Source organism: Canis lupus, chromosome 20, assembly GCF_011100685.1.
Source record: "Canis lupus familiaris isolate Mischka breed German Shepherd chromosome 20, alternate assembly UU_Cfam_GSD_1.0, whole genome shotgun sequence".
In the NCBI taxonomy this organism is placed as follows: domain Eukaryota; kingdom Metazoa; phylum Chordata; class Mammalia; order Carnivora; family Canidae; genus Canis; species Canis lupus.
The window spans coordinates 42102958-42114766 of record NC_049241.1 but is presented as its reverse complement, the minus strand read 5'-3'; the positions used below and the strand labels follow the sequence as shown (position 1 = coordinate 42114766).

Sequence of the window (11809 nt, the reverse complement as noted above, 5' to 3'; positions counted from 1 at the left end):
ATCATTTCCTTGAAATATAAAACATTCCTCACTGGAATGATTTACTATAGATCTAAAAATTCAGCAAAAACTATTACTTCATTTCACATTCAAAATGATAGCTAGGAGTGCCTGGCTGGCAGTCAGTGGAATGTACAAGTCTTGGTCTCAGGGTTGCTGAATCTGAGCCCCACACTAGGTGTAGAGATTACTTAAAAAACAAAATCTTAAAAAAGAAAAAAGAAAAAAAAAGATGTTAAATTTTGAGTTATTGTGAGGTTTTTGTTTTTTGTTTCAGAGAGAGAACACACACATGAAAGTGGGGAGGGACAGAGGGAGAGGGAGAGAGAGAATCTTAAGCAGGCTTCTTGCCCAGCTTAAAGCCCGACTCGGGGCTCAACCTCACTCACAACCCTGAGATCATGACCTGAGCCAAAATCAAGTGCTGGACACTTAACCAACTGAGCCACCCACCCCCAAAATTTTGAGTTTTTAGTCCAATAATTACTGAAAAACTAGTTAAGTGATACTTACCTCATTTTCTTCTTCTCTATTGCCATCCAGCCAAGAAAGCATGCAAAAGAGTAAACAGAAATCATAAATACTTAAAACCAATTGAAATCAAAGTTGTTTTTATTAAAATCTAGGATGCCTACAACCTATCTGATTAAGTATTCGATTATGAGCTGTCTATTCTTTTTTGTTTTTGTTTTTATTTTTTTGAGCTGTCTATTCTTCAAGTTTCAATTACATTTAGTATAGCAAATATTTATTGAAGATAGTACCATAAACTGTGAAATAAAAGGTGAATAAAGCAGAGTCTCCACCCTTAAGAAGTTTACAGTATCCTGTAAATAAAAAATATAATTTTGTTACAAAAGTAAATCCAACATAATAAATACAAGGATAGAAATACCCACAGTGTAACAGCAAAGAGGGAGATAACTCAGTTTAGTAGAAAGACAGGAAAGTAAATGAATCCTCCCTAAAAGAAGAGTAGTTTCTGAAGAATACACCTGTAGGGAGATCCAAGGCAGAGGGAGATTCTCCACAAAGGCACAGAGATTAAATCATAGAACAACATATGCAAGGAAACTATAAACAGTTCAATATTACCTCATTATAAAGTGTAGGGCAGAAAGACACCAATAATTAGGTGAATTAGGGGGCAGCAGCCAGGTCCAAAGGCCAGTTTCTCATGAGAAATATATTTTATCTTATGCATTAGGTGTTCTCAATCCTTTGTGGTGTCAATAGTCCCTTTGCTGATTACAAGGTACACACTCTGCTCCACATCACAGCTTGTGGCTCTCTGAGCACATAGTTATGTCCTAACCACCCTTGTGTCCTAAGACTAAGGAATCAAAAGCCAAAAGTCTGGTGTACACCAGTGCACCAAGGCATACTGGGGAAAGGGAAGCGACAAAAAGGCTTTAGGTTATGACAACTAGATCAGTATTTTAAGCAGAACACTCTATAGGCTGTATGGCAAGACTGGAATATAATAATTTGTTTTAAAAGCTCCTTTAAAGGAATGTACAAAACCCGGTCTCAAAATATAGGCCTGATTCCATCATAATTCAGTCCATTCACCAGTGTTTATGTAGCCATACAAAAACCAAGTAACGAAGGAGAAAAAAGTTGCCAATACATGGATGAGATCTGAATCGGGGTCAAGGTTAAACACTATTCTACCCCCAAACCACTAAAATCTTCACAAATGCAATCTTAGAACAACTGTATTTCATTAATTCTATGATGTACATTTTCCCCACATACAACATCTCTGCATCACACTATAACATCATAGTTTGATTGGCAGCATTTTTTCCTTTCTTAGTGGTTCATAAGACAGCTGTGTCTTACAACATACTAGATTTGACTTAAATCAGTACCACAAGGAATTTTTTCAAGAACGTAAAAGGTACTTGGACACATCCAACCATTTGGAATGTCATTCATATTTATTTGTACTCTCCTTTTCAGTAGACATTTAAGAACGTTCATACTCGTCTACATGGTAGCCATACACATGAAGTGCTGGAAATACTGAGGTCACCAGAACTCTTTCCTAAGCCTCAGCATCTCTACCTCAGACAGCAAATGAAGAGGATAGTCCTGACAAACTATAATGAAAGTCATCACATTATTAAAAAGCTGATGAAACATTATAGAGATGGGGAGGAAATAATGCTCCATTTCAGAAATCAGAGAACTGCTTGAGAGAGATGGCAAGACATTTCCCAAAACATAACAAAATGTTTATAATATATGCCCATACAGAAAATATGGGGGACAATATAAAATTTTCTCATAGTAAAAGCATGTCATGTTAATAGAGAAAAAGACCAGGGATTCCTGGGTGGCTCAGGGGTTAAAGTGTCTGTCTTCGGCTCAGGGTGTGATCCGGGGGTCCCAGGATCGAGTCCCACATCAGGCTCCCTGCATGGATCCTGCTTTTCCCTCTGTGTCTCTGCCTCGCTCTTTGTCTCTCTCATGAATAAATAAATAAAATCTTTAAAAAGAAAGAAAAGAAAGAAAGACTAAATTACACACAAGCAAAAGGAAAAGTCCACAATCCAATATCCAGAGACAACTGTTGTTAACATCTTGGTCTAAGAAGTCTTCTAATACTTCTGTGTACATGGCAGTGATACAGAGGACAGGGGTAAACAAAGATCTTCCTTTTTAAGTATAGCAATCATATTATACAAACCATTCTGTATCTTGCTTTCCTTTCTCATCATAAATAGAACAGGTAAGCAAACAAGGTGTTTAGATCACAAAAAAATATGGAATCACTATAACAGATTGAAGAGAATGATCTTGAAAAAAAGGAATACAGAGGAGTGAAGACACAGTTAAGTTTCAAAACAAGGAAAGCATATCCTTTTGGTTTCCCTTTCTCTCTCACATCCTCATTTGAAAGTTGAGAGAAATACTTAAAATTTCTTTTTAAGTTCAGGGTAAAATACTTAAAATTCAAGTGTAAATTCAGGGTAAAATACTTACAAATACAAAATTCAGGGTAAAATACTTAAAATTCAAGTGAAGGAACAGAAATGGAAGCAGACTATAATCCTCAATGTTGCTGCCCAAAGTTGGACATTACTAATTTATAATAGAGCTTGTCAGCACAGTTATTCTACTTTTGCTGGCAGCATTAAACTATCTGGAAGAAAATGAAGTTAACAACTGGTGAGTTACTCCCACAAGTTGGATGGGACAAAAGGGGTAGAAGGCAAGGAGAACTGAAAGCATTCTCAAGAATACATAAATGACTGAACTAGTAATCCACAGATAACAGAGAAGAGAGTGAAATCTGAAAGAAGCTGATAAACTGAAAGAACAGGGTAGGGGCAAGATACTAGAAGCTTCGAAGAATAAATCTACTGGAAACCAGAAAGAGAGGGAGAAGGGTAAGGTGAAAGAATCTGAATTATGGTCAGAGTACCAGAATTGGGGTACATTCCCAGGAAACGACAACACCCAGCTGTGGCCATGGAAGCAGACTGCTGCTGCAGTAAGAGGACAAGACCTTTTTGAAAAAACAAAATCGTGAGGCCACAATTCATAGCAAGAATCAGCCACAAGTGTTTTTCAATTAAAGAACACTTGTTTTGGTAAATAGCAGAAAATAATATTGAAGGAAGGTTGACGGAACAAGGGTATGGAATACAGCTAGGAGTACAGAGTCCCCAGTATCCTTGCCATGAAAAATACTGAAGCATGAGAAAACAGCCATTTAACTCTCTAGCATAAGATCACACTAGAATGGCCTTATTTCTTCTTTTGAAAAGCTACTACAGAAGGAAAAACAGAAGACTGAAGCCAGTTGTCTGTCAAAAATGTATAGAATAAGTATCGGCAGACTGCTGAAGAACTATATTTAAAGAATGTTGATTAATCTATGTCAGCATAGTGACAAATCTCGAATAGGTCACAGGGCACATGTAGAAAACGACTTAATTAAGAGATTTAGTCATAGCAAGTTCAAAGAACCAAAGAATGACATGACTATTAAATTCAACCAATTAACTATCCAGTATCTCTAGTTAGGACACACAAAAACTAAAGCTTCCACAAGGAAGCCTAGTATGAGAGAGATTTGGCCATATCAAAAATATTCATAAATATAAATAGCTGGACAGTAAGGGAATCTATTCTGGATACCATGTCATACAAGAAATGGTACAGTTATTTACACTGAAAGAAAGACCACTTACAAGGCCATAGCGATTTATTTTAAAATATCAGAAAACTTAGAAGATAAAATATTCTTATTCTGCACAATTCCTGAAGTTGGATCTGTGACCAACAGAAGTATGGAATGAGAGATTTTAGCTCATTTTAAGTTTGAACATTTTAAAATAGATTATTTATTCATGAAAGACAGAGAGAGAGGGATGCCTGGGTGGCTCAGCAGTTTAGCGCCTGCCTTTGGCCCAGGGCATGATCCTGGGGTGCCCGGATCGAGTCCAGCATCGGGGTCACTGCATGGAGCCTGCTTCTCTCTCTGCCTGTGTCTCTGCCTCTCTGTGTCTCTCATGAATAAAAAAATCTTTAAAAAAGAAAGAAAGAAAGAAAGAAAGAAAGAAAGAAAGAAAGAAAGAAAGAAAGAAAGAAAGAAAGAAAGAAAGAAAAAAAGAAAAAAAGAAAAGAAAGAAAGAAAGAGGCAGAGACATAGGCAGAGGGAGAAGCAGCCTCCCTGTGGGGTGCCTGATGTGGGACTCGATCCCAGGACCCGGGGATCACGACCCAAGCCAAAGGCAGACATGCTACTGCTGAGCCATCTAGGCATCCCAGTTTGAACATTTTAAACTCATTTTCTTTATTTGAAAAATATATGTACCTGGGGAAAATTCATTATATAAGAGATATACAACTCAAATTAGATCTCTTTCTCTAATGACAACAACTATTAAGTTCTGTTATATCCTTCCAGAATTTCTAGAAGAGAAATTCTATACCTTGTTTTTCTCCATTTAAAGCCTGGGTACCATTATATATCAGTATATACATGGGTAGCTTCATTTTTTAGTTCTACTTTTAAATTTTATTTATTTATTTATTTATTTATTTATTTATTTATTTATTTATTTATTTATTTATTCGGGGGGGGGGGGCAGAGACACAGGCAGAGGGAGAAGCAGGCGGCTCCATGCAGGGAGTCCAACATGGGACTTGATCCCAGGACTCCCAGGATCATGCCCTGGGCCAAAGGCAGGCGCTAAACTGCTGAGCCACCCAGGGATCCCTCTACATGTTTTTTATGTAGAATAGCTTTTCATGTTTGTAAGTCATTGCTATTTTCTTTTTGCTGGGAAGTGCTTTTTCAGGTCCTTTGCCAATCATCTGAGTGGTTGGTCTTCCTGATATGTAAAAATCACATGTGAGGCATCTGCAACTGGAATGTGACATTGTATAGGGCACTGAAGTTTCCTTGTCACCAAAAATGTTTAAGAAGAATCTGGATGAGAACCTACTTCAAATGAGATAGAATTCCTGTTCTAGATGTAAAGCTAAAAATAATGTCCTAGAAGTTCTCATTCTAGGCCTACAAGTTCACTGAATTTCTTGAACCACAAATCAGAAACAGCAATTATTACTCTATCTTGATTTTAATAAGACTTTAAAGATGAAGTGGTAATGAATCTTTATAAAGATTTCTTATTAAAACTCACACTCCTCAAATGCTCAAAGTCAGTGTTCCTCACATCTGAGTGATATATGGGCCTTTTTCAAAGAGACCAAAAATTGTCAGATATCAAAGGATAGTTCTCAATTGAAGAATACTGACTTAATCTAAAATTAGTATACTAAAATTTATTTTACTTGAAAATTACCACTGAAAAAGGCAGTTTTCAAGTGAAATACATTTTAAAACTTCAAACTGGTCAAAATAATTTTTAAGGTGTGTGAGTTAGAAAACAGTATTATGTCAATGTTAAATTCTCAAAGTTGATAACTGCACAATGATTATAAGAGAATGCCTTTGGGCAGCCCCAGTGGCCTTGCGGTTTAGGGCCGCCTGCAGTCCAGGGTCTGATCCTGGAGATCCAGGATTGAGTTCCACATCGGGCTCCCTGCATGGAGCCTGCTTCTCCCTCTGCCTGTATCTCTGCCTCTCACTCTCTGTGTGTGTCATGAATAAATAAATAAAATCTTAAAAAAAAAAAAAATAAGAGAATGCCTTTGTTTTTAGAAAATACACACTGGACGATATGGGAGTAAAAAGGCATAATTATAACTAACAAACATTTCAGAAAAAATGTAATTTGTGTATGTATGTGTGTAGAAAAAATGATAAATGGTAAAATGTTCACATGGGGTGAAAGCGATATATAGGAAACCTCTATTATTTTTGATCATTCTGTAAGTCTGAAATTATTTCAAAGCTAATCAAATATGGCAAAACTTTTAAATACCCTTACAAAATCTCCATCCCTTAAGAAATTGTTAAGAAAAAGGCTATGTGGACTCTTAGAGAGTCATAGAGCCTCAGCCAGAGAAACACTACCTCCAATTTTTCAAATTCATATTTTGGAAGGCAGTGATGAGAATAAGCTACATAAAAACTAGACCCTAGACTGAAATTATAGATGCAGGGTATTGTGAAGAGCTGAAAACTCAAAAGATAAGACGAGAGAACTGTTGGTAACAAAGGAAGGAAGCCACCAATGACAACCTGAAGAGCATTTCCCAACATTGCTTGTAACATATCCTCGCCAAGAGGTATAGTCAAGTTGTACTCTGAACTCTCTGGAAGAAAGGTAACTTGCTGTGTGTACTCAGTCCCAAGGAAAGGTCACGAAGAAATACTGGCAGAGAGCCCTTCTCAAATACTTAAGTGATTATCTCCACTATTAGGAAAGAAATGGAATTTCATAGCTTTAGCTACACTCCCCCCCATTTGTTTCCATTTTAGGTTGCTAAATCCGTGACCTGCTCCCCAACAAGTACAAACAAAAACATCTGTCCTGGAAAAAGAAGTCAGAATGAATGCACTGAATGAAGAAGTCAGAAGTCATGCATGTTTTGACATTTACACTTTTAGGCACTTATAATATCATACATGTAAAACCTTAAATGCCTCTGATATTCAATGATACAGAAAAGTGGCACATCAGGGAGAAAGCCTTTATAAGTAAAACTTTTATTACAAAAGATCAGATCTACTTAGTTCACAGCTTGACCCAAGATCATACACATTTGCAAACTTCTTCTCAACAAACTCTGTTAATCCTTCTGAAGGTCAAGGTTTTTGTAGGAAATAGGTATCCTAGCTAACTACCATGAGTTAGGTAAACTTACGGCAAAAGTGGAGACCACATCATGTTTTTCAACAGCTTACAACCACATTGATGGATTGCCCAATGACTTATTTTAGAAAGGCAACAGTATTAATAACATATATCAGAACTTGTATCAATCACAAGACTATTTGTTCAACAATTATTTAAGGTTCTACCCTTCTGAAGCAGTATTAACTCTATTAGGGCAAGATGTCAAGTTCACTGAATTTCTCCCTTTGCTTGAGGTAAGATGGCACAGAGGTATACCAAATAACCACAATACAAGGTAATAAGTAATAATTGCCATAAATGGGAAAGCTAATGAGGGTCTTTCTTTTTCTTTTCTTTTCTTTTTTTTTTTTTTTTTTTGGTTCAACCTCATCCTACTTTCCTGACTGTCCATGAAAGCACACCTTTAGCATTTATAATTTTATTAGGATGGCAATATAACACAGCAAAAAGATCAAACTTCGATGATTTCTACATTGAAATCCTGCCATGTCTCTACTACTCACTCGTACTCTATGACTTGTGCCACTCAATTCCCTTTCTTACTCTCCGAGATGCCTGTTTCACAAATCTTCCTACCCATAATCTTTAACACTATCATCACCCTGACCAATCTCAATTGATCCCATCACTTTACTCAGTGCCCTATCCTCTTGCCTTCTCATAGACTTCCATTTCCTATTTCTTTCCTTTCCTCTATTATCAGTGTCTGTTTCTCTTTATCTTCATTCTCAAACAGCTTTAAAGATACTTTATCTTAAAAAAAAAAAAAAAAAGGCAAGAGTGGAGGTGGGCTGTTATTGGGGACCAACATCTTTTTTTTTTTTTTTAAGATGTTATTTATTCATTCATGAAAGACACAGAGAGGCAGAGACATAGGCAGAGGGAAAACCCTCCTTCTTTCCCACAGGAAGCCTGATGTGGGTGGGACTCCACTCCAAGACCCCAGGATCATGACCTGAGCCAAAGGCAGATACTCAACCACTGAGCCACCCAGGCGTCCCACTAGAGACCAATATCTTAAAAGCCAATGGTCAATTTCATTCCAGGGACCACATTCTCCTGTTTTCCTCCTACCCTTACTGGCTATTCCCTCCTTAATCTTATTGCTCTTTCTATTCTACTGGATGTCTTCAAGTTGGAATACCCCAAAATCTGATCCCTGCTTGGCTCTCCTTCTTCTCTTCTCCATCTTATCTTTTCCCTCTTCCCTTATCTCATCCAGATTCATGGCTTTCAGTATCATCTATACTGGTAACTCCCCCATCTCCAAATCCAACCACTATGTACATACTTACCCAAGTACTCAATGGACAAATGGACATCTCTACTTGAATATCTCCTATATATCTCAAATATAACATGGTCAAAATGGAGCTAATGATGATTATTACATACATGTGTATACACCAATTATAATGATCATTATACACATTATAAATTTACTGAACAGCCAGATGATCTTTCAAAACCATAAATCAGATCATGGCACATACCTGCCTACTCTCTCTCTCTAACCTCTTTTCACAGTCCTTCCTCATTCCCTAGGTTCTAGTCCACATAAGCCCTCTTTCTGTACCTCAAACATTCCAAACTAATTTCTGACCTTTTCACCTGAAGGTGTCTTCTTAGAATACCATTTCCTCTAGATCTTCAACAGATTGCTCCTTCTCAGTAACAGGATGACAGCTCAAATGTTATCTCCAAGATTCTCCCATCACTCTATCGCATTTTAGTCCTTAGTTTATTCCTAGTATTATCAATATGGGATTTTTTTACTTTCCTTTTTCTTCTTAATCTTTTTTTATAATGTAGTGCCTATTTCCTTTCACTAGAAACAAGCTCCTTTTGAGCACGAGTTTGTTTTATCTTGCTGCCAGCAGCATTTAAGTGCCAAAAACAGGGACACCTAGCTGGCTCAGAGGTTGAGCATCTATCTGCCTTTGGATCAGGTTGTGATCCCAGATTCCTGGGATCAAGTCCCGCAGGGAGTCTGCTTCTCCCTCTGCCTATGTCTCTGCCTTTTTATCTTATGAATAAATAAAATCCTTTACAAAAAAAAATGCCAAAAACACTACTCAGAACAAAGGGAAGTACTCAGTAAATGTCTGACACCATCATTCCCACTTTCCTATCTAGCTAAACTTGCTTTACACTACTTCCCCAGAAGAATTTCAATGGTTAAGATGGTCTCCAAATTCAAACATAGATAGTCTCAACCTCAAGTCATTTTTCATACTGCCTTTTTAAAAAAGATTTATTTATTCATGAGAAACACACAGAGAGAAAGGCAGAGGTATAGGCAGAGGGAGAAGCAGGCTCCCCACAAGGACCTCAATGTGGGACTCAATCCTAGAACCTGGGATCATGCCCTGGGCCGAAGGCAGAAGCTCAACCGCTGAGCCACCCAGGCGTCCCCATACTGCTCTTCATTCTACCATCCTCCTCCCTCTCTCCCAGCCTCCTCCATACACACATTTCATCCCCCCTAAACCCATCTTAATCTCCTCAGCTACTTTGGTCTTTCATTTATTTGGCAATTACCTAGTAATGCACTCAGTACCATATTGTCTTTTCCTATCCCCTTCCTTACTATTCCAGGCACTACTACTAAACTCAACCCCTACACCATGTACTTTCCAGACTGACAATCACTTACAACCTTGACCTTCTATTTACTGTTTCAGCCTCCCAGCTAGGGTTTCAGTACAAAGAGACAAAGGCAACATTTAGCCCTTATTGTATAATCTCCCTGGCTTTACCATTTCCATTCCTAGCATAAATTCTCATCACTTTTTGAATTAAAAAAATCCTTAATAATAGTACCATGTTTTAACTTTCTCATTTCAAGCAATTCTCAAAGAAAAAGACACACCTAAAAAGTGACTTGAGAAAAAAAAAAAAAAAAAAAAAGCCATTCAGAATGACCATAAATTAATTTATAACATCTGCCATACTTTCTCATACAAAACACAGGACCCAGGAGGACAAGTGAATTAAAACATCCATGAGAAATATATGTGATTTATGTAGACAATGAAGCCATGAATACCACCCCGCTTTTTATGAAAGGCCTGGAAACTTTAGGCAAAGCACTTTGAATGAATTCGCTAACCTGAACCAGTGCCAATGGACCTGATAAACAGAAGCACTGTTACTCATTTGCTTAAGTCCACATCTTCAACTAGCATAGTATCTAAAATATACAGAGAGCTCTTAATAGAGGCTTATATATACAGATTAAATCTAGAAAAAAATTAATGAAATGTTATTAAATTTCAGGCAAGAATATTCTCACAGGAAATAATTTGATCCAAACACTATCTTATATATGTATATATACACATACATACATAAATATGTATATATATATAGTGTGTGTGTATACACACACACACACACACACACACACACACACACACACATCAAAATAACAGCTCTCTCCCCCAACGTCACATCCATCAACCATTCTCAGGCCCCAAGAGTTGAAACTTTAACATAGTATCCACATATGATACTGAGTAAAACTAAGTTATTTTCTTTAAACAAGCAATCACTTTGTAAACAAACACAGATGATCTCAAATGTAACCCTGTAGAGTTCCACAGTCAGTGAGGAAAGGTAAGAATATCATTCCAAATGTTAACAATTGTATATTTACCTGACATGGCTAAATTTGTCTTCTAACCTGGTTTGCAGGCACACCTACATGAAGTGAATTGCGTTCTCCTCTTCAAGCAATCTGCTTTTTCCAAAAGTATGTGGTGATCTAATTTGAACATTTTAGGGCCTGTTATATACAAATGAGTTTCACTACTTTTATTCACTATTGTAAGTTAAGTCTCTTAAGTTTTATCTGTTTTATTTATTTATTATTTATTTATTTATTTATTTATTTATCTGTTTTATTTTCCTCATTGGGTAGATGTGGGAGGGGGATCCCCATAAACAAATAACCTTCAAAAGACAGAAATGTGTTAATGCTGAAATCCAATTTTAGTACCAGCCAATGAATCACCGCAGAAGGAATTGAGTATAAGTTCTTAGTGAGCTGGTCACATTGTACTACCGTCGTATAGCCCCCATTACAAGACTACCATCCCCACTATAAGCAGCTACCAGAATATTTTCTATTTGTGGGTTACTAGAATAAATGCTTTACATACAACTAGTCCTTCTGCAATCCTCAAACCTATAAAGGGTATACTATTTGTATTCCCATTTTGTAAATGAAGAAACCTAACATTGCTAACAAAGTGACAGAGCCAAGTATCCAGGCTTTTTGGTTGCAGAGCCCTTGCTCTTTAAATCAAATATTAGCTATTACACAGAACTAGGAGCAAAGGGCAAAAAAGTTCCAGAGAAACATATTTTGACTCAGTGTACTAGTAAATTATCTGCTTAGCAACAGAAGGGGCTGTATAATGAAATAAAGAGTAACAGTCCTGATGGTCATGTGTCTCAAGAAACTCCTAGTCTGTATGCAAGAAATCTAGTCCACTGCGTATCTAAAGAAACTCCTAAAC

At 37.0% G+C, this 11809-nt stretch overlaps 1 protein-coding gene across 8 annotated transcripts in view; it reads right to left on the bottom strand.

Annotated features, from left to right (window-relative positions):
• SETD2 (SET domain containing 2, histone lysine methyltransferase) overlaps positions 1–11809 on the bottom strand; it is a 125187-nt gene that overhangs the window by 92356 nt on the left and 21022 nt on the right. For all 8 annotated transcript variants that reach the window (XR_005374958.1, XR_005374959.1, XR_005374960.1 and 5 more), the window contains exon 2: positions 514–529. Coding sequence is in view for 3 of the 8 variants with exons in the window: in XM_038566632.1 (XP_038422560.1) it covers positions 514–529 (16 nt within the window). In the remaining 5 variants the exon portion in view is untranslated. The remainder of the gene's footprint in view (positions 1–513; positions 530–11809) is intronic.